At 39.5% G+C, this 24,301-nt stretch overlaps 1 protein-coding gene across 2 annotated transcripts; it reads right to left on the reverse strand.

Moving 5' to 3' along the window:
* Nucleotides 1–10,518: 10,518 nt before the first annotated feature.
* Nucleotides 10,519–18,706, reverse strand: slc5a1 (solute carrier family 5 member 1). 2 transcript variants are annotated; one of them, XM_030084619.1, is made up of 14 exons: nt 18,662–18,706; nt 18,204–18,308; nt 17,939–17,998; nt 17,084–17,188; nt 16,114–16,219; nt 15,608–15,688; nt 15,301–15,515; nt 14,949–15,084; nt 14,680–14,787; nt 14,430–14,580; nt 13,597–13,765; nt 13,118–13,333; nt 12,029–12,137; nt 10,519–11,933 (listed from the first exon to the last, which is right to left on the reverse strand). In XM_030084619.1, exons 1-14 carry the CDS (start codon nt 18,674–18,676, stop codon nt 11,710–11,712), a joined length of 1,800 nt encoding a protein of 599 aa, XP_029940479.1. In that variant the 5' UTR covers nt 18,677–18,706; the 3' UTR covers nt 10,519–11,709. The 2 variants fall into 2 exon arrangements, with proteins under 2 accessions (XP_029940479.1, XP_029940480.1); XM_030084620.1 differs by having other exon boundaries at nt 11,710–11,933; nt 11,996–12,137.
* Between the last annotated feature and the right edge of the window lie 5,595 nt (nt 18,707–24,301).

Consider the following 24,301-nt stretch of genomic DNA (forward strand, 5'->3'; position numbering starts at 1 on the left):
ACACCGGGCCTCTGAGTTATGATAGCACCAAAAAGCAATGAATCATCCTTTATGTGCACAGACTCACACAGGCTGATACTGGAGACAGACACACGGCAAACACAGGGATCTGGTGCACTACTCATGTATTTCATGTATTTTTCTATAACAAAAAATATTCATAGTCAAAATATTAATTGTTGTACAGCTGCTGACATTGAGCTTTAAAGCAGCACATCTACCATATATCCCACATTTGTATATTATTCCTGTTTGCTGAAATTGATTCCTGTGACCAGGACACTTTGAGCATTGCATCCCAGATCTGACATTTATACTCCCTCCTCCTTTGAGTTAGACCCCTCTGTTAAAAGGAAGGGAAAAAAAAAAGGTTATTGATTTAAAATTCTATAGGTCCGCCGAGAGAGAAACTTATAGGCCGCATTCTCAGCTCCCTCCGGTCTGCACAGGCTGCGATGTTACGTAACAATATTAATAAGTTCTGTATCTGCTCAAGCTTTCGTGCTGACCAATAAATAATCCTCAGATCAAAAGCGGGGAATCAACATGATGTGAATTTTTAATCAATGTAAGAGGGGTGTGCTTACATAATGAGGACATCAAATGCATAATGCAACGAGGGAAAGCAGTGCAGTGAAGGACAGTGACTCTGAGCGTCCGGCGGATCCCGATAGGGGTTCCTGCAGTAAAGCTTGTTCTGGTCAAGGTATGAGGAAGAGCTGCAATGTTTACTTAGCACACCATTGTTATTGCTGTGGTAAGACGGCTTCCTCAAAAAAGGCTTCTTTCTCTCAGTTGTTTAACCCAGCAGGTTTTCTGGAGCACGTCAGATTCAAAACCGTTTTCTTAACCCGTTTTTTTGCACAAGTGACCATGTTTGGTAATTACAATTTCAGAATACATGATTGCGAAGTCCTGCTTCTCTGTCAGGAGCTGCTGTTCTGTTCTGAACCATGTTTTGATGAAATGTCTCTTCAACCTGGTGAGACCATTAAATAATGCTTTAAAAAATGATTTGTTATAAAAAAACCAAGTTGTGCACAGTGTCCATAAATTCAGATTTAATCCCAAAAGTAAGCCATACTTAAACTACTTTTTTGCGTAATGCACTAAATGGTTTCAAGAATAGTGGTCAGTGATGTGTTTTATAAATTCAGAGCTTGTTTTACCCTTAAATTGTTGTTGTTGTTTTTTTTGTCATTTTAATTGTGTTCAACACATCTTGTTTTGCTCAAATTTCCATTTTTCATCTTGGCGCTCTTGGATTAATGTTTAATTATCTTGCACACCCCCCTTTTTTTTTTGGCACGCAGGCAACTGTAGATACAGTAATTATCCAAAATGTTTCCCCACAGCAAAAGTTGTTATTGTTGACTCATGACTTACTGGTCATTAAGAGTGTTCCTTGTTTGAGACGATAAAATCATAGCGTGTAATAAAGCACAATAAAATCTGTTGCGTAAACTGTCCATAAATATTATACGATCAAGATGTGGGTTATAAAATCAAAAGTCCAAAGCAATGCTCCACATATTAAAGATATTGGTATCATTAATTGACCTGTGCAAGGTACACCTGGTTAATTTGTCTTCTGTCGGACCTCGCTTGCACCTCTTGAGGAAGAAGAGGAACGATAATGGAAGAGTCATGTCCGGTAACTCAGCAGTTTATTACAGACCTGACGTCGGTCTGATACAGCCTACGTGCAATCTCATTTTCAATTTCAAGATGAACATACTGATAGATCACACTGGTGGGAGTGACAGTTTGGACATCTGTACTTCACATTGCTGTTTTAAAAAAATTGGCGGGGTGGGGGGGGGGCAGTCTGACAAATCAGGAGTTGTACATAACTTCTACATTTAAAAAAAAAAATGTCTGACTGGCTCATGTTTATGGTACCGACTAGTAAAGACATGGACATTTAATCATGTAGAAAACTTTGAGGATGACTGTTTGATTGGAGTCCCCCCCCTAAAAATGTGACGCTCACATGTTGATGAGTCTGTATGGTAAATAACACGTAAATCAGTCACTTAAATAATTACTTTGGAAACTTTTATTCATTTATTGTTTTTAAACTCCCCCCAAACAAAAAAAAAAAGAAGAAGCAGTCGCTTTTTTGTCCGTTTCCATTACAGCTTCTTTGTGTATGAAACACCAGCCACTTTTTATTTCATTCTAAACAAATGCTTTTAAATTAAAGGACAAAGTAACTTGATAAGATTCTGCGGATGCTACATTTTTGACAGAGAGATGTTATTATAACATCACTCATTGTGTGAAGTTCAGCTCTTGGAAACGAACGTCCTTGTTATTCTGCAGGGTTACAGACTGCCTGAAATCTTTCTGGTCACCCACCTGCAGCTGAAGTTTCTACTGATGAATGAAATATCCACCTTCAGGTAGGTTGGCCTTTTTTTGTTTTTCCCTGGAAAGCTTAATTCTAAACCCACATTTTAAAAATGTAAACTATGTGGTCAGTGACGGAAGTGATTTTTCTTTTATTTTAAGTGTAAACTCATCCAGGTAAGTTTTTAAGGAAGTGGTTGCCGAGACTTGAAATCGTTCCAATATTATATGATATAATGACCTTCCAGCTGCAATCTGTGATTGGTTTAAAGCCAATTTATGACTGGTGGTGTGATTTCTTCAGCATTTTGATTGAACAGATTAATAAAAGGTTATCATGAGTTTAAGATATAAAATTAAATAAAAGCTGATCAGCAGAAGCAGTAACTTAATTTTACACTTGCTACTTAAGTAGATTAATTTTCAGTATTCATGTTCATTTACTTGTACTTACTATTATTTTCTGATAATGCCTGCCAATAGTCAAATAATTTTGTTTTGACAAATTCTGACATTAAGACTCATTTTAAAACAAGTTAGTGAAATGATATAAAGATATCAGAATAAACCGTTTTGCATTGCCACTGCTGAATTCCTCACAGGTTAAATAGAATAAGGTGTCATTAGATGGATACATTTTGCAAAAGCCATGAGTAAAGTTTTTTTTTTTTTTTTTTTTTTTTTTTCCCCCCAAAAAGTCCTGTCCATGATCAGGAAGAAAAGTTACCACATGGAGACACTCTTTATTTACACTTCCAAATAAAGATAAAAACGAGGAATTGCAAGCTTGAAGAACAGAATCAGCAGGTAGAAATGTCCACTACTAAGGCTGTACTTTTTACTTCTATTGCAGAGAAAGAGGGAATATTGCATTTCATCAGGTTTTTAGGGAACTAGTTGAGGCCTTTTTGCTTTATTTAAACAATTCTAGGACCAAACACATTCTTCTCTAAAGTGCTTTTTTTAAATACATTTTCTCACACCTCCACATGGTCACACTGAGTATAACTGGATAAATTGGGAAAAAAGATTTATTCCCTTTGGACTGTCACTGCACACTTGTGTTACGATGCTCTATAAAGTTATTTTCTTTACATTTTGTTTTAGGGTTTTGGGAATTCTGGTCCTGGAGTGTCGCATTCCTGCTCGGTTTCAGTGTGTCTAATGATTGGCTGTTTGTCAGGATTTCTGCAGAACTTTATCTTGATCCAGTCATTAAATTCCGCTGTTCTGCAGCAGGGGAACATTGAAAACAGGCAGGGCTGTGCGGCCCTCCGGAACCAGGATGCCAGAAGTCATGCAGCCTCATGCAATGACAGATTTGTGCCAGCTGGAGGCGCTGGTGCATCAGCTCTCTTTCTCCTGTCTGTTTCAGTTGAAGTTTGTTGCTTTATGTATTTCTACATTCATTTGGAGCAAAAACTTTCAAGTAAATGATCTCAATATTGAAGAATCTGATTTTTATTAACTGTTAGTGCAATTTATTACCTAGATTGTCTTGACTTATAAGCTAAAACTGAAAAATGAAGCAGAGCTTAATTTCATTTAATTTGCTCCTGGTTATGGTTTAAGTTCTCATATTTTGACATTATCCAAGTTTTATGTATGCATTTATTGATTCATTGATTTTCTATGGAGGTTTACTTATTTTAACTGAATATAATTATATCTTTTGTAACGTCTCTCCTTAGACAATGGCCCAAATTCACACATGTCACAATCACTTCCGTCATTAATTTTAGCGGATTCAGAGTTGACTCCTCTAATGACTCAGCACAGTTTGTTGAAGCAACCAACAGATGGCGTTTGTTAACTAGTAAAGATACCAAAATATGTCTTGGCAAGAGCCACTCAAGACTCATTACGACCTTTGATTAGTCGGTTGCTCTGACGTTACAACGTGGACAATCAGAAACATTACTGGACAAATTATGGAAACAGGTGCAAAGCAATTTGCAGATGTTGTATATCTAGGGAAGGATAAAGTGGGTTCAAACTTCAGGGAACAAAGCATGCAGCTGCACCGCCTAAGTTATAAATCATTCAACAAGGCCAGACGCTTTCATTATTTAATCATTGTACATTAACCCCCTGTAGAACCATGATGGAGTCTGGTAAAGGGTATATACATGATAGATAGATAGATAGATAGATAGATAGGTAGATTGGTAGTTTTTTAGTCATTGTGTAAATTCTAGTATCCAGCAGTCCACTTACAACACCAAAAGAACTCGACTTCTGTCAGTGAAGAACAGGAAAAGGAAGCTACAGCTGGAACAAGCTCGCCAGTATTGGAACAGTAAATGATTGGAAACAAGTTTTTTCACGTCTTGCTGCTGACCATGTTCATCCCATCATGACCACACTGGACCCATCTACTGATGGCTTCTCCCAGCAGGATAGCTTACTGTGTCGCACAGTTCAAAAGTAAACCAAATGAAGGTAATCCACCCTGAGATGATCAGCAAATAACGTCCTGTACATATGGACGTAACCTTCACATATGAGAGAAGTGATGAAATGTCCTGAGCTTTTAAATTACATTCCTGTATAGGGTAAAAGAAATCCCAGCAATCAGATTACTGGAAAGAGCAGGCAATTAAAAAAAAAACAAAAAAAAAACATTTTTTGATAATTTGAAAATATAGACAGCATATGACAGCAGCAGTTTTACAATTAAAGTAATCGCTGTTGGAAAAACTTTAAAGGGTTAGTTTATACTCAGAGAATTTGAATATAGATTTCTGTTACATAACATAGCTTGACAGTGTGGTGGGGACTGAGACGGCCTGTCAGCTGCTTTCTGCTGCTCTGTTGTAGAATGACCGTGTCTCTACCAAGACTCCTCTTGTTTAATCGCGTTTAAAGATGGTGGGATTGCTAACCCGGTTAAGCCCTTTGGCTCATAACAGTTTCTAAATAAATCTGTGAACTACTTTTGAGGCTGTGAAACAAGCTGCTGTGTGGAATAGTTAATTATCTTATGAAGGAGCTACAATGTTCGTTTCTATGAAGAGTCGTTTTTATGACCGTTTATGTAATTGTTCAGTTCAGATGACTTTGTTTAACCTGTATGGGCAATTACTATGTAGCTTCTAGGTCATACATGCAACTGTAACATATTTTGACATATCAGTCTGATATTCATTTATGTGTTAATTGATTTCCTATCGTGGTTTACTTATTAACTGAACTTATTTTCTTATTTAAACAATGGACTGCCTTTGTTCGTGTAACCAGATTAAGAGATAGATCCTTTAATGTCTCAGCCAAGAGGGCGTTTGTTCAATAATAGTAACACCAGAATGTCTCCCGGTTCGAGCCATGCAAGCCTCATTAATGACCTTTGGTTAGTTGTTGGCTCTGATGCTCCACGTGGACGGTCAGAAACGTTACTGGACAAATTGTGAGAACAGATACAAATCACTTTGCAACTGTTGGATATCTAAGGAAGGACAAAGGGGATCAAACTTCGGGGAATCATTAATCATTCAGTCATTCAGCAATGATTAATCATTCGTTTTTTAATCAGTGTAGATTAACCTATTACCGTACTTAAGTCATATAGTAAAGAGTGTATACATTCATGGCCACTTTTTAAGTCAACTACTTGTTAATGCAGATAGCTAATAATTACCGAGTCCCAGGAGAAGATCGATTGGGATTCCTGCCATCCTGGAAGTCACCATTGTTTTTGTTGTTGTCCATCTACTCACACATGTGCAGAAGAACTTTTTGTCGTGGCCATGGTGTGCATGCGCAGCAGCAATGTTTAAGAAATGTTGCATTTTCCTCCAACAACCACACAGAGATGGTTTTACTTGAAGATGTTGTCGTGTAAACAGGGCCTTGATAAATATCGACATGTGGAAATGGTCAAATGAGCGTGTAAAGTTTAACCAGAGCATGAAAATAGGGAAGAAAGAAGAAGCCTTCTCAGGTTTACAGAGAACCAGCCATCCATCTCCTATACCTTTTTTATCCTGTTCAGGGGTTGCAGGTGCTGGAGCCAGTCCCAGCTAACTATGGATGAGGGCAGAGTGCTCCCTGGACAGGCCACCAAATCAAATCAAATCAAATCACATCAAATCAAATCATCATCTATATTCTTAAAAATACAACACAAAGTGCTAAACAGTAAAATCAGTTAAAAAAAACAACAAAAAAAAACGCACCTTCATTCAAGGTTACACACACACACACACACACACACACACACACACACTCCAAGTTTGTTCCATCCAAAACGGAGACATGGCATGGCACTGAGCATCATGGGAAGCACCACCAGTGGGGCCGCCCACACTGGGAGAAGTCATAGGTCAGGACTGCTGGGGTTCCGGCACCCAACCCCCCAATCCCGCCAGACCAAGGGAACCCCCACCCCAAGGTTTGCGAGCCCCCCTAAGCCAGCCAGTACAGGAGGACCCGGACACAGGCCCCCCCTTCAGCAACTAACCATATCAGACTCCCAGTGTGAAGGAGAGAATAACTAAAAACTTAAAAGGATGTGATACAAAATTGATGTAATGTGACTGAGCTCCTCACCCTGTCTCGAAGGGAGCGCCCAGCCACCCTGTAACACCCGCCAATGTAATAATGCCCACAAACGTAACAAACCACAAACGTTATAAAAATACGCAGCTTTTAATGTAATAACCCTGCAAACGTAATACATTTTCCACAAACGTAATAGCTGCCGGCGACTACAAACATAATTTCCCACGACATACAACACGCAATTTCCCACAAATGTAATAACTGTTAGGTTTGTAGAGATTTACTACGTTTGTGGGGAAGTGAAAATCTTCAACTTTCAATGTTGTAATAACTTCCCACATATGTAATAATTAGAGCTGGGCAGCGATTAAACACACAGGACAGATTAGATTAACGGCGACATTTTTTTTTCTCGCGCGATAAGACTCTCGCGATAACGCAGCACGTTATCGCCGTTAACGGCCCAGCTAGTAATAATGCAATGAATAATGGTTGCTGCTGCTGTTTGATTGTTGTTGTTCTTACCTACTAATAGCCTACTGACCATGGGTCTGGAAAAGCTCTCTCTCTTTGGTTTCAGTGGTAAATAATCGAATTAGTAAACCTTGAAATTCTTGCCTAGACTGATAAGTGGTGTTTTTACTAATGAGCAATAAATCAAATTTTCTTCTTTTTCTTTCATAGTTGATGAGGGTTAACCCTAACCTTGAAATGTGGTTAGTCAAAAACAAAAACAATGTCAAATAAATAAATAAATAAATACATAAATAAAATGGGCCTACCGAAATGTCAAGGTTGCCACATACAACATAGCAATATAGGCTAGATAACACACATGCCTGTAATGAATTTGAATTGAATTGAATTGTATCAGATCTTGCCTATTTAGGCTGTTTATAAGTGTTGTGTTTGCAATTAATCGAGATTTCTCAACATCTTTATTGAAAAAAATGAATGAGCGAATTATACGCTGTCAAACTCTAAAAGGCTGAAGGCTATAGCAAAGAGGTTGATGAACAAAAAGAATACACAGGCTACAAGGGATGGATATTCCTTGTAAATTCCTTATCCTCACTAAACAGCAGGCATATGTCTGAACTATTAGAATAAATCAAAATATGAATAACCTGTGCATTTCATAAACAAATTAAATATATCCTATAAATAACAATGGAACATTTCTGGGACTAAAGAGGATAAGTGTGATAGCATAGGCTACTTCTAAAATTAATCCTTCACTCTGTAGTGGCCAAGAGCGAGGCATGGTAGGGTCATCCACGCTTTCATCCATTTTTTGTTCTTGACGGAAAGTTCTTTGAGACGTTGTGCCAAACCGCCGTTCCGACCAGCTGCTTTGTATACTTTCATAACACTGATAACTGTGTCATGATTTTGAGATAAATCAAGATGCTCAGACAGAGGAGGCCTAATATAGATCGAGGGAAGGCGTCTTCAAGTTAACTCTCTAAACTGTGGAGACACTCGATTAAATGTGCCGGTCATGGACATGTCCAGATTGAGGGTGAGTCGAGTAATCATGGATATAATTTCTTCTGGAAGAAACGGTATAGCTTCTTCAGGAATACCAGACCTTTCAGCAGACCTCTTGGCCACTACAGTGGGAAGTTATTACAACATTTAAAGTTGAAGATCTTCACTTCCCCACAGACGTAATAAATCTCTACAAACGTAACAGTTATTACATTTGTGGGAAATTGCGTGTTACGTTTGTACTAGGCAGCGGCTATTACGTTTGTGGAAAATGTATTACGTTTGCAGGATTATTACATTAAAAGCTGCATATTTTTATAACGCTTGTGGTTTATTACGTTTGTGGGCACTGGCGGGTGTTACAACCCTACAAAGGAAACTCATTTCGGCCGCTTGTATCCGGGATCTTGTTCTTTCGGTCGTGACTCAAAGCTCATGACCATAGGTGAGGGTGGGAACGCAGATTGACCGGTAAACCAAGAGCTTCGCCTTTCGGCTCAGCTCCCTCTTCACCACAACGGACCGATACAACGACCGCATCACTGCAGACGCTGCACTGATCCGTCTGTCAATCTCACTTCCATCCGTCCCCCACTCGTGAACAAGACCCCGAGATACTTAAACTCATCCACTTGGGCCAGAGTCTCTCCACCGACCTGGAGAGGGCAAGCCACCTTCTTCCGGTCGGGGAGCATGGCCTCGAACTTGTAGGTGCTGATGCTCATCCCTGTCGCTTCACACTCTTCTGCGAACCGCCCCAGCATGCAGCAGATCCATGTTCGATGAAGCCAACAGGACAACATCATCTGCAAAAAGCAAAGATGGAATCCTGTGGTCCCCAAACCGGACCCCCTCCGGCCCCTGGCTGCACCTGGAAATTCTGTCCATAAAGATTATGAAAAGAACCGGTGACAACGGGCAGCCCTGCCGGAGTCCAGCATGCACCGGAAACATGTCCGACTTACTGCCGGCAATGCGGACCAGACTCCTGCTCTGGTCATACAGAGACCGGACGGCCCTTAGCAAGGTGTGTTAACCTTCCTTTGAAAATATCGACAGTCTCTGCGGTCCTGAGGCAGGCTGTTCCACAGGTGGGGACCAGTCCATTACAGGGCAGAGAGAAAGAATGTCAACACTGAAATTCACACCAAGGGCCAATTTAGTGTCACCACTTAACATCACATGCATGTTTTTGGACTGTGGGTGGAAGCTAACGCACAGGGAGAACATGCAAACCTCGCACATAAAGGCCTGAACATGTAACTACTAAGACGATTCATGCTTCCCTTGATCACATATCAGGAGAGTAGAGTTTCTAACTGAAGCCTTTTGTCTGATGGCAGTCTGTGACGAAGAGGCTGTGTGGAACAGCTCGGTCTATTATAAAGGAGCTGCAATATTCACTCTCATGAATAAGAGTAGTTTTTTATGACAGTTTATGTAATTGTTCAGTTCAGATGACTTTGTTTAACCTGTGTGGACAATTACTACTGTATGTGGTTTCCAGGTCAAACGCACAACTGTCACATAACCACCGCTCACTGAGTTAAAGTGCAAAAAGTCAATGTGGTAAATCTTAATTTGAAACCTCTTTTTCTTATCTGTTGTGACCCTTTCTTTTGCCTTATTATTTTCTCCTTGAGTTGGATTGTTCAAATAAAAATCAAGCATATGATTTTATGTTGATAGTCATTAGTGTTAAATATACAGTTTTCCTTTTTTGAGACCTCTTACACAACTGTTTAGTCAGCGTTCAGCCACACATATTTCAAAGGTAATTGGAGTGTTCCGAGACAACCCTTGCACACACAGGAAGAGCAATTAAACTGCAGACAGAAAGCCTTTCGTGTCTGTGCTGAAGTCAGACTGGGGACTTTCTCACTCTGATGTAAGATTATAACCATAATAACCATTTTAACCACTGCTCACATCCCCGTGGTGAACTGATAAAAGCACAAAACTTCCACAATCAAATAATAAAACCATGGGTTTATTCCAGGTCACTTCCACAACTTAAAAAAAAAACAAAAAAAAAAACTACTGGCCGCACCGAATCACGAGAGGAAAATAAAGAGTCTTTCTTTCTCACAAGACTTTTTCATTCAGATGTTTTTATTCATTGACATTCAAAACGACACACAGTAAAGTACACAGATTGAAGAAGTGACAGTGACTTTGAGCACATATCATGAGAAACTACAGCTTTAGTAGAATGAGGTAGCACAAAGTGAAATCACAAGATATTCATCAACTGCAAATTGCAGTTTTGTGTACCGCTTATCTAACTTCTAGTGCAACATCCCAGCATGAAACAACATTTGAATTACACCGCATAAATTACTTTCACAACAATAATTTAAACAGGAAAGACCACAAGAACATAATTACTGTAAATACAAGGTGCATTTAACTAGAATGGCATTCATTAATAAGAATAAGTACATTTCACTTTAATTCTTTAAAAGTTTTCTGAATAACTGCTTGTTGCTGGTCTTCGCATCCCCATTTCTTGCAGAATATTTTCTTTACAAGGAGGGTAAAATCTTCCCTTAACTCATAGCAATTTACAGCAGCCTGAATAAAACACATTTAATGAATCTAATAAAGGTTAGCATCAGACTCTAATGCATTGAGAATCCAAACTCACAGGTTAGCTGTAAACTTTTTACCTGTTTTGTAGTAAATTGTGGTTGGATTGAAGGATTCAAAGATATTTTCAATAGCCTCAATAGCTATGAAGCACCGGAGACAACAGAAAACATCACTGGCATGTGTTAATTATAGTCCTTTACAGTCTTTACAGTATGAAACCATTGTCCCTGTTATCACTGTGATTCCTTCTATTTAGTTGTTAAACGTGTTAAAGGAGAATGAATATCAGTTTTACTTCCACCTACTTTTTTCATCATTCAAGGTCGAACCGTAACCCACCACAAATAATTTATTTAATAAGTACACCTTCATACACTTCTGCTACATTTACACTTTTTTATAGTGGAAAACATGAATATTTCAATTTTCCATGTTCACTTTTACTTTGGCTCATCAAAAGCACACGATTCACCCTTGACCATGCACATTCTGTATATGGAGGTGGTACCTTAGCTGTCAGAACACCAGGGAGATCGAAAGGCACATGTGCTAGAAAAATAATGTATTTCTCATCCTGGCTGAGTTCAGTGGGTGCCCACAGTACTTGAATACATACAGGAGTAATGATACAGAATAAAAAGTTAAGTTAAGTGAATGATGCTGTTGAGGAAGTAGCAAAGTTGCTTTACTTTAACTTAATATAATTTATATTCACAAAATGGTGTCATTGCAACATGAGTTAAATGACAGTTTTTGAGTCTCCTGGGTTGTTTCTTAAGCAAAATAACCGTGACAGAAGAAACACACACACAGGAGGAGAATGGCATTCACGTTGACAACCTTCCTCCAGATTGGCACCTCTGTAGTGTCGGTGAGCTGCTTCTTCAACTCCGCCTCCTCCTCTGGAGACAACTTGGGAGCGTTTTTGTTCGACTCAAGTCCACAGAAACACATGACTGCCCTCTTCAGGAGCCCAGGTTTCTTGTACTCCTCAGGGTCTAGTGCAGGGAAAAACAGAAGGAAGTGTTTGTGTCATGTGTACTTTTTTACCCGTCTTTGCCGTGTGTGAATGATCCGTGTAGTCGCTCATTACCTTCTATTTTCATGCTGTCGGTGTCTTGTCTGTTATCTTCCCATTCGTCCTGTTCAAGGTCCACTCTCTCCTCTGTAGAGTTTCTCAGGCTCCAGCACAGTCGATACAACTGGTGATACAAACGATTTGAAAATCGGTAAATTGCCATGATTAAGCAACAGACCTCGGAAGACTGTAAAACTGATATGACAGCAATTATGTTATATTGCTCTTTACATCAGCTGCAACAGCTGAGACAAATACGTTCACATATGGATATTGGAAAAACAGAAAGTGTGATTTGCAAAAGCGCCACAGGGGGGAGCTATTGTGTAGCAGTAAGCAAGAAGTCAGTATATGAACTCAACAACTGAAATGGGTCCAGAAGAGTTATTGAAAAAGTTTTGTTTCCAGCATGCTTTCTTCCGTGTAAAGATTAAATTTAAGGTTAAAAGGTCATTTTCTGATTTCTTTCTGTGGACACATATTTACTTTTTTTTCCTCCCTACATTTGAAGACCGATGCCTGCATCATCCTTTTCTCCCATTCTTTATTTAAACATCATTTAAGATGAAACTATCAAAATAGCTTACTGTAACAGATATAAAACTGCAGGGAGTGATCAAGTTGAATCAAATATCTATTGTGTACCTTGGGTGTTGTATATCAGTAGTTAAAAATGGATCTTTACTTTTTCCATTTGCACTTGAGTACATTTCGAACCCTGCGCCTTTTTACTGTTACTAAAATGAAGTTCAAAAGTTCGAGTGGTACTTATCTGTGCTTGTCTTTGTATTTCTGTCAATTTCTAACTAGCGCATGTCAGAAAATGCTTTTCAGAGATCCCAACGGCCTTTTTCTTTCCTACAGTGAAACTCATTAGAAAGTCCAGCATTCAGCCAAGAAAAAAAACAAAAATATAACAGGTTCTGTGTAATGTGAGAATTGTTACTTTAGATTTGAATGAGAGAAATGAAGCTCAAAAGTTTGGAGCTTTAATTCTAAAAAATACCTTCTGAAAACAACTGATTTGAGATACCTGTGGCGCTTTTGTTGCAGTTGAGAGTAAATTAAGGGTCGATCGAGATTCACCGCTCAGCAGTCACTTACGTGTATGTCGTCGATGGGTTTGGTCATAAAGGAGATCGCCACTGTGACAATGCTGCAAATGGTGAAGAGGATGATGGAGAAGTAGAGGTAATGCACGCCACAGATGATGGTTGGACAGTTGGAGGGTGTGACGCAGCTGCCTGTCCCATAGACGAACTCGGTTATCATCCTGGCCAGGCCGATACCCAGGCTGACCATCAGGCCATAAAATGCGCCCTAATGACAGAAAGAGAGAACCTTTTATTCACAGTATTACTATCTTAGTTTGGATTAACTTAAAATATAGAACTTTTTGAAACTATTTTTTGTACCAGTGTGTACGTTTAACATTTGTTTAAGCAGAACAACAGAAGGAGCGAGTGAGCCCCGGTAGTAACTGTCTGACTATGTTCCTTTATGTTCCTAAATTAGTGAATGCTGAAAAATCGGTGGAAACTATAAACTTCAAGGTAAACTGTTGAAATACGGAAGCAACTCACAGTTTCATTGACACGTTTGCAAAAGATGGCAAGAACGAAGATGGATGCGACAGGCGGGGCCAGGTAGCTGGTGATGGACTGGATGTAGTCGAAAAGTTGACCGCTCTGAGCGGACTGCACCACAGGGATCCACGCAATGCTCAAACCGATCAGGACCACAATGAAAACTCTGCGCGCGCACACACACACACACACACACACACACACACACACGAAAAGAAAAGGAAGGTCACAGGTTAGACTTATGACTTTCAGAGTGAGTGAACAGGGTCAAGAAGGCCCATTTAAAGAAACAGCTGTATTGTTGTCATTGTGTGCTACAGTTTCCAGTATTTTCTTTTTTTCCGTGCTCTTTCCATTTACAAACTGAAGTTTTGATTCTCTTTATGAGAAATGTGATCCAGTGAGGAAAATACAATTTGAATTAGACTTTAATGTCTTATTTTTTTTTGGTAGTTGTTGTTGTTTTATATTAATCATTGCGCAAGTTTCCAATTAAAGTCCATAAAGCTGCACAATAACACGCTGATAACAGGAACAGACTAGCAACTCCTCCCTCTTTCTGTCATATAAACTCAGTGGGCAGTGCTGAAATAGTCTGGTGGCCTTGAAGAGATTCCCGTCACCACTTTAATTGTCTGTTGTTAAGAACTGAAAACATTTTAAAAGTATGTTTTTGTGCTGGTTCCAGATTAGTACACTGGCAGGATTGTGAGTCAGGGGTCTGGAGCCACACGTGGCTATTTAACCCTTCTGTAGTGACTCCCTGAAGCTTTTACTAAATTATACCAACACCAATTAGAAAAGATTTCAGCCACAAACACATTTTTTACCTGCCAGCAATCATGAGCTCCTTCTCACTGGCTTTACGCCGGATCTTGGTGTAAATGTCCATGGTGAAGAGAGTGCTGGCACTGTTGAAGATGGAGGTGAGGGAGCTCATCAGAGAGGCCAGCATCACAGACAGCATCAGACCTCGCAGACCTGGAACAAATAAGATACAGAGAGTCAGCAGAAGGGGTTAACGTAAGAAACTACAAACTCAAGTTAGAGGTCCTCAGACTGTGGTCTTAAAATGCTTACCGTCGGGCATAAGAGACACCACTATTTTGGGATAAGCAATGTTGCTGCAGCCCACAGAGGCCCCGCAGTATTCCATACACAAGTCTGGATCCACACAAGCCACCTCATCTAGATAGAAGTTGCAGGTAGAAGGAATAGGTTTAGGTGGGGTACAATTTTAGTACGCAAGACATCTGATGTGACGCCAGCCGAAGGGATGAGTTTCTTGCTCCATGACAGCAGAATGTGCGTGAGCCTCTGCTCACACAAAAGATAAACTATCTGCTTACTGGTATAGAGGATCCTGCTGATCATGCCGGGGAAAACCATGAGGAACATGGGCAGCAGTTTCAGGTAGCCACACAGGATACAACCTGCTTTAACATGTGACAGGTTCTTGGCAGACAGGCAGCGCTGGACGATCACCTAGTTTAGAAAAGAACAGATAAACAAGAGCCATGAAGCCTTTGCTGAAATGAAAACACACGTAGTCATGCAGTGCATGCTTTATACCTAATGCACTTCTAGAAAGCCATTAAGAATGTTTCAGTCACTTGAATTTGTTTATGATGTTGTTTGATGCAGGTAGCAAGTAAGCAGCAGTCCTCGCAAATAAACTGTCTTCACCATAAGAAGGCTCACCTGATCCGTGCACCAGTACCAGATGGCCTGAATGGTCAGACCGAACACCAGGCCGGGCCACGGCAGGTCCCCCGATACCGGATCTCTGAAAAGATGGAAGGAGTCGGCCCGAGGCTCGTAGCACTCACTGCTGAAGTTCAGCGTTTGGTTAGCGTCAGGGATGGCCATCATGTATTTCTCCTGGAAGCTTTCGTAGCCCCCAACCTCAGAGAAAGCTGTGGATGTGCAACAATTTTTTAATTTTTTTACTGAAGTAATAATACAAACAACATGTATGCTTGCAGTGTAGTAAATATAATGCAATTACCAAATCCCATAAGAATGAATGATCCTATAATCATGATGATGGTTTGTAAGGTGTCGGTGTAGATCACTGCGGCCAGTCCACCTGCGATACAGTACATCATGTTATTCACCTGTGAACATTTCATAATATGCAAAATGTAGGACCATTAGCATGCTTCACTGAAGGAAAAAGAAAACATATGTTTATGGTGTTATGCAAGTGCGAGGGCAATGCTCCTCGCATAAAATGTTTACTTCAGGTGTGGATGCAGTATTACAGAACGGCAACAGAAGGCCGGTGCATCCTTATCTCAGTCCACGGGTGATTAACCACAATAACACAGCAGAGATAAATTCCCCCCGGGACAGAGTGTGTGTGTTTGTGTGTGTGTCTACATCCCCACATAGCCTTGAGAAAGGCTTTACAACTGCAATCATGGTACCATTCATGTAGATAAGACTTTCTGAGGAAAATATCAATCTGTCGGGATCCTATTTAGAGGAAGCGAATGGTTCCTATGTACGGACCTGTGACGGTGTACAGCGCGGTGATCAGAAGGAGGGAAATGACGGCAAGGTAGATGTTCAGCCCGAGAGCTTGGTTGATGAAAATGGCACCAGAGAACATGTCGGCCTGAGGAAAGAAGAAAGGAAAAAAAGATTTAAAAAATAATTAATATTAACATTCAGTATTCATACAGTGCTAACATCACATTTCTCATGTGGCAAGAGGGACAAGTAGGAAGTAGAATTTTAAAGCACATTTCCCAAAAGCTAATCGACATTTCCTTTTAAATAGGGTCATGTGCTGCTGCTCTGTTGTTACTGGTATCTGGATCATTTACAGCCATGGTTACTGATTTAACCTGTCACAGAGATCACATTCAGTGTTTGACCTCTCCTCAGTGGTAAAGTCTCTTTCTCTTGTTTGCTCTGCTTTGTTCTGTCTTTTAGCTTCTTTTAATCTTTTTAAATTCACCGTGTAGGAAATCCACTCATTCTACTTGTGTTTGAAGTGTTTTGAAGGCATGCAATGAGTTCAAAAGGTAGCTTGTCTGAAATGCAAAATAATGTAGAGCAATTAATTTAAGAGTAAAAAGTTACTGCTGTTAAAATATCCAAATCCTTTTCTGTTCATTTTGTCTTGAAGTAATTAACCTTGTTGAATAATTCTGTATTTCAGATTGTTGGAGAGATCTAGTGTAACTATTTGCGACATTATATCTGCTTTACATTTTCAGGTATTTCGAATATTCTGCCTCTCCTATGTGTGTTAATGGAAATAAAAAGATAATAGAAATTCTAATATAATCCGACTGAACTATTTTAAAGGCAATCGGAGTCAAGCAGTTAAGATTGTGAAAGTGTACCTACAATATCTACAAAGGTAAATACTTGAGATGTTTGTGTTAAGTTTCTTAACACTACTGAACAAACAAGACAGGGAAGTGCTTTTTTTTTTTTTCCTTGTTGCTTCCTTGTTCTGTCAGTGACTTACTGATATCTTGGTGAGAACGTAGAGGACCAGGGACAGCACAGAGAGATAGATGCGGATTCGCTGTCCGCCGAACCTCTTTTTCAGGTACTCGGGCATGGTGACCACCTACATGAAGACATTCAGATGTAATTAGACGTTAGTTTACGTGAATTTGTTTTGCTTGAGCTGTAGGGGCAGGAAAAGGAGATTATTGTGCATTCACGTAACGTCAAAGTTTCACATTTTGGTTCAAATTCAGCCCTGACTCGTTGAGGCATGGACTCCATCGTATCGGTATCTGACACCGAGGTGTCAACAACATTTCTTTGAAAGGTTCAAAGTTACAAGGCTTGGCCTTAATAAAATAGAATTGCTTGACTGAATGATTGAGACATCACACGCACGTGCAATTCTTTATTGTTTTATTCATTAAACTACTGATGCAAGGAGTCTGGAGCCATCGACTGGATCAAACCACACAACCTAACCTTCACTTCACATTTGCTCGAACAGGTCTTGGCTCTTCATGACCATAGTAGTTCTTCCTCGATTGGGTCAGTTTTGATAGAAATTATCCCCAGAAGACAAGCAACACCCCATAGATGCTGCAGTTTGAGAGATGCTCTCTTTCACTTTTCAAATTCTTTCCACTTCTCCAGCATTCTGCTTCTAATATATTAATATAAAGGACAAAATATACATTTTTTGCCAAAAAATACTCAACTAATTAACAGGAGCCATTAATAAGAAGCAATCTGTTTTCTTCATTTCACTTTTTGTCATTCATAATGTTATGGCGGATCAGTGTATAGTGCAATGTAGAAATGTTTATATAAGTTGGCTTCAGTGACTGTTTGTTGCCGGTGTCGTGCTTACCCCAGCTTTGATGTAGATGGGCACAAACAGCCATCCCAGAATGACGACACAAACCAAAGCCTGAAACATACAATCAAAAGTCAACACCACGTTTGATAAGGCGGACCATTTTCTTCCTCCCTGTGTGAAGGTGTTTACTGATTATCTTCAGGCCATCAGCCCTCCTGACTCAGACAAGTAATGATACCGAGTGTGTGTGTCACAGGTTAGACATATGTTTTTGTTAGAAGTAATGCAGGTGTAACGCACAGAAAATGTTACTCACATTCCATTCAAATCCTCCAATGGCTATTCCTGAAGCCGCGCCAGTTCCTGCTACCCCTACAAAGTGGCCGCTGCCAATGTTGCTGGCGAAGAGCGAAGCTCCGATCTGTGGAGAGCACAGTCTGTCAGTGGTGTGTTTTACCTTTCCTTGTTGTTACATTTTCCGATGATTTTGAAAATACTTCACAGCCGATTTTTGAATTTGACCATGTCGGCGCCATAAGTATGGAAAGATTTGCACAGCTAGTGGCTATAATAAAACCTGATTTTACAGGAACACATCCGTTATGACTTTGAGCCTCACATTTTATGTGCCACATTAGTGCGAAACAATAAAACTTATCAGTCGGCAGCATGCCTCCTGCAGTGATAGTGCCTCCTATTACAGGAAAAATACAGAGAAAATAAAATGGCTCAATCTCTGTTTAATATGAGGATTCCTAGTGGTGCAATACCCACCGGCCACCACACCATGCTCCTTCCTGCCAGGAAAAATCCACCCACAGTGGATCGGTTGGTGCGCACCATAGCCTGCAAAGACAAGTTTGAGAAAAATCACATAAACTGTGCAAAACACCGCCTCGCACGTATGGTCTGAGCAGCAACTTTATGTTGAAATCTGCATCTGTGTTGAGATTCATGTTTTTCTTAAACATTTGCATTACATTGTTGATGCATTACACTTAATTGTCTTAAGATACATTTTTAAATTGCTCTTAAGTTAATTTCATTGTGTCTTATGCATAGATTTAGAAGAAAGGGATTACATAGCATCTCATGGATAATGCGAGTTTTAAAATCAATAACAGAATCTTTACAATTACAGCTCACAATTCTCAATTTGCACAATTGCGGTATTGCTGACAAATGAACCCTATTAGTGTTTTGTGCATTACGAGAAAACTGTTATGCTGTTGAATCATTAAGAATCAGGCCGCTGAATAAAATGGTGTGTTTGCACAATGTCAGTTCAGTGCTTTTATATCTCATTTCCGCCAAATGCCTGCCGGAAAGGTACAAAAAAACACCTCTGACATAACATCTGAGGTCATAAGTATTCTGCCTCTGCACATTTTGTTTCTGAACAGAAAGACGGGTTTCTTCTTCAGTCTCAAGTAAAATTTTGTCTGTCAAATAACTTACTGTACTTAAGTCTGAAGCCGAGTAATTACAATAAAAGCATGAAATATATCAAATTAGTAGGTCGGAGTCACTTACCCATATTCCCACACCTAAGACGACCAAAAAGTAAACCACAATAACAGCGATATCTGGTGCATTGTTGAGGTAGTCTTTAGGGTCAGTTGCCCTTGCGCTCCTCCTGAACTCAAATCCAAAATACGAGGTTTCTCCAGTCATTTTGCTGCGAGGGGGAGTCAGAAGCAGGAGGGTCACTGGAGCCGGTCTTCTTCGGACTGGTGCCACAATCCACAGACTCTTACCTTTATACCTCTGGTGTGTGGCTCGGTGTGGGTGTGTGTGTGGGAGGGTGGGGGTGTGTGGCCTTGTGTGCGTGTGTACGTGCGTGCAAGTACACTTTTGCCCCTGGTATTACTAACGTTATCTGGACCTGAATGTGTGTATGAAGCCACATCATGCGGACAGAAATCAGGGTCTCATTAATGTCAATCGCCCATATTAAAAGTGTTTTCCAGTCTAATGCCAGGCTGTGGCTTGGGAAAGTGGTTAGAACAGTTAAAGCTAATGGCATGTTCACTTCAGCCACTTAGAAATGACAGTGTGTGGAGTCCGACATGTATTTAATGCAATTTTGTTGATCTGAAATTCTGAGTCCATTAATACACCCATATTATGTTTGCTTGTCTTTGGGTGATAACAAAAAAAAAAACACACACACTAGAAAAGATTTGACAAAATCAATGATTTTGAAAAATAAAAACATGGGAATGTCAGACAAGTTGAAGTGTTTGAACTATTGATGAACGTTTTGCTGAAGCTCGATGCATTGATTTCACCCTGCAGGTGTATGAAAGTGTTGGAAAACGTGTTGAAATGTGTTACCTTTTAGCATTTGAAGTTGTTAATCATCAACTCACGCGGAAATACCATGACTAAAAGGACTGGTGTTCCTTCAAAACAAGGGAGTGACAGATAAACTCTGTTACATTACCAATGAGGTCAAAGTAAATGGTTTGAATAGGAGATATCAAAGTGTCGTACCCTAACAAAAGTGAATCAAAGGTAAAAGGACTTATGAAAGCTCTGTTACATATTCTTCTTTTGCCTTTTGATTGACCTCTTCTTCTGATTTTGTGATCTCTGTCAATAAGTAAATGTAGGATATCTGATAAGAACAGCTGCAGATAACATGATTTATTCATATTTTAGTTGGAGTGCCAAATTACCTACTATAAAACAGTTGTTTATATAATGTTTAATATTAACAGGATTGTCAGTCGTTAAAGACAATTTCAAGCAATTATCTGCATTTTTAATTTGCTGCGTGACAGCTACAACATTTTAGAAGTCAAAAGTATTTATTTTTCAACTTTACCCCACAAAATACATGATTATTTCTGTTAATTATTAATTTGAAGCTCATATTAAATGCAAGTTTCTTAAAGATACTTTTTATGTAAAAACCCTGCAATAATATCCCATAGAATCAGACAGAATTTTGAGATGTGTGGCAGTTTCGATTGGTTTCTTTTTCTTTGTAATTGGGAAGTGATTTATTGATTAAAGATGTTCAGTCTGAATTTCCTGTGGTGCGTTCCAGAGTCATTCAGGAAAAGTGGCAAAAAGATGGAAGTTGTCTGGTAGGTAGATGGACGAGGGGAGTGGAGGACGCCAGCAGAGGAAGGAAGGTTTTTAAAGGTAGATTGAGTGTATTTGCAGGAGTTCGGTGAGGTTTTAAGGATAAATGGTTTTGATTTTGTTGAAGCCGATGGAGAGAAAAGAACCAGGAGTGAGTGAATCCAGCGACAGTGGAATTGTGTTGAGTGAAGGGAGTCCTGGAGATGGTGTTCGCCACTGAACTCTGAGGTAGTTGATGTTGTCCGGATCATTGCATTATGGGATCCAACTTACAGCATAGAACGATATAAAAGTGCTGTTAAGGTTGAGTGATTGACGGAAATGATTCTGCATGGATTGAAGTACACAGACCAGGTGATGTTGTTGATATGTGCGGTGAGGTAGAAGGTGTTGGGTTGAACACTGGTGCTATCACTGGTGTAAGAAAAATCTGTCACGTTTGAAAAGAGTAGATTTGTGGCCAGTGAGATGATCTTCAGTTTTATTTTCAGCAATTTTTTTTTTTTTAAGACATTGTGAGAGATCTTAGTTCTCTCTTGGTTGGATTGTTACAGCTGAAGCAAAACACTGTTCATCAATGAACATAAACACATTTTAAAGATTTAGGTGTAATAAAAACATTAGGTAACACTTTACTTGAAGTACCTGGTGTAGCACATTATAAGTAGTTATAAAGACTCATAAATGATCACAATGCTTTATAACTCTCTATACAGCATAGGGTTAGGGTTAGAGTTAGGTCAAAGCATTGTGATCATTTATGAATGTTCATAACTATAGCTACATGTGCTATAATGGCATTATAATGCTTTATAAATGTACTTATAATGTGTTATACAGGGGGGCTTCAAGTAAAGTGTTACCAAACATTAAAATGACGACAATAAAAACAGGACCAGAATCTCAAGATGGAGTAAAAGCCAAAGAATGTAAATGGATTTTGAGATTAGTTATTAAAATGGACAGTGAAGGGGCTTGTGTGAGGAACTCGTTCCATAACTTTGGACATAGAAAGCTCCGTTCCCTCTGATCAGCTGACCTGAGGCACCGAGCAGGAGGTTCGGGGCGAAGCAGCTCAGAGATAAGGCAGGGCGAGACCATTGAAAGATTTAAAGACAAATAAAAGAGTTTTATATTGAATTCTAAAATGCACGGGCCAGCCAGCGGAGGTGGAGACGTGCGAGGGAAGACCGTCTAACTCCAACATGAAGTGCATTGCTGTAATCGAGTTGAGGCATAATAAAAGTGCGAGTTACTGTTTCAGAGTGCTGACGTGCGAGATTGGGCTTCACCTTTGCCAAGTTTCTGCGATGCAAGAAGCTGAACTTCTGCGCTTATCTGGGAGTCCAGCTTAAAATCAGTGTCCGTTTTAAAACCCAGGTTCACGACTGTTGGCTTCACTAAGCGGCCCAAGTCACCAGGAGGGACCAAACACCATCACTTCTATTTTTTAATTTTGTAATGTCTTTAAAATTCCATGTAACCAAGTGGAAGTAAGCAGTGGAAAAAAGCAGGGACCCAAAACTGGAGCCCTGTGGAACCCCATATGAAACGGAAGCGGAGGAGGATTCAGAGCCAGCAGGGCTTACACACATGGTTCTGTCCAGCAGAACAACAACAACACCCGAATCATCAGCGAGGAGCATGTCATTATAAACAATGAGTAATGCTGACTTGGTGCTCAGAAGCATATTAAAACTAGACTGATAAAAACTCTAGAACAGTGTTCGTTCATGTAAAGGTTTGGCTTTCTACAAGATTTTAGAACTAATTATAGCTGGGCTTAGAGGAGAACTAGAGCTCTGTGTTATCCATATAGCAAAAAATGATAATAAATAAAAGCCAATAAATATTGGCAATGGAGCCAGTTGAGAACAGATAAATACTCAAGATGAGGGGAGCCAGGACAAGACTTTCCAAACACACCATTGTATTTGTAATATGGACAGTAGGTACCCATTTTAGCAGGTAGAAGAACCAAGAAACACTTTCTCTTCAAAAACAATATTGAAAAAGAAAATAGGTGCTCATAAGAAAATTATCAATTCTGATTCAAGTCAACAGCATAGGAAACAACCTCTTGTTAGCTTAAAATAACTAAAAGAATGATGTGCTGAATATGAAAAACAGGATTCAGTCACACTCATTGCTAAGACATCTGCAGATTACTCTGAAAAGCCTAGTGGACATTCTCAGTGATATGATACCAGTCCCAAAGTCTTTAAAATGTGTGGCTATTATCAAATTCAAACATGACAAGATATCGTATTGTGCACCTCTGTCTAACGAACGCCGTTGATATTCCTAACATTTTTGGAACTGGGCTTGTTGAAATGCTACTTTCAGTCATTGAAATTCATTTCATAACTGAAGAAAGCAATGGGTTGTCCTCTGAGCGTCTTAAAATATTCACTTTGGAAAGTTGACCTAAAATTTTAAGGCAAAAACAATGCAATTTAAGTATAACTGCAGTTTATTTTGTCACAATGTTGATATGCAGAGAGGACAAAAAGCATCAGAGGAAGTAAGTGCAATAGTGCTGTCAATTTTAATCGCGATTAATCCATTGAGGTCTGCCAATTGGGTCAAAGAAAATAACTAGAGGATAATAGTGTTTTTTCCTGACATTGGGACTGATTTATGAGGATTAGATTATTCATTGCAATTAATCTCAACTTTAAAAAAGTTAATTGTTGACAGTTCTCCATGAATTAATCACGATTAATTGCGATCAATGCGATTAAATTGCGATCAATGCGATTAAAACTGACAAGAACTACAGCAACTACAACAACTAAGAACCAATAGGTGTCTCTGCAGGAGAGTTAAAGTTGAGTTTGAGTCTGATTCTTCTAAGCTGACACTGGTGAAGTGCAGACGTAATTGACAAAGACAGGTTTTGTTTCAATAAGATCACATACTCCAAAGTTTCCCTATTACATCTAATTGGTACTTTTGCCTGATTTGGCAATGTCATTTAATTCCTCACAACTTTTGTTTGTCTCTGTGTGTTTGCACTTTGATGGACTGGCTTCCTGCTCATGGCGCACCTTGCCTTCACCTCCAGTCAACTAGAAATGAAGATAAATGGATGGATGAAAAAAAGAAAATAGGTGTGCGGACACATTTACCCTTACAAATAGTGTTGTTCCAGCCTGAGGTTGCCTTGCTGCATTGCTGTATTCTCTGTGTATATACAGTCTGTTGGTAAATACAGCTTCTTGAAATGTGTTAATTACAGCCCTCTGTGAAAAGAAAAAGGATTTTACTTCTTTATTAAGACCTGTAATTAAATACTTTCAACCTATCATCACTTAATAG

This window comes from Salarias fasciatus, assembly GCF_902148845.1.
Source record: "Salarias fasciatus chromosome 7 unlocalized genomic scaffold, fSalaFa1.1 super_scaffold_4, whole genome shotgun sequence".
Lineage (NCBI taxonomy): Eukaryota > Metazoa > Chordata > Actinopteri > Blenniiformes > Blenniidae > Salarias > Salarias fasciatus.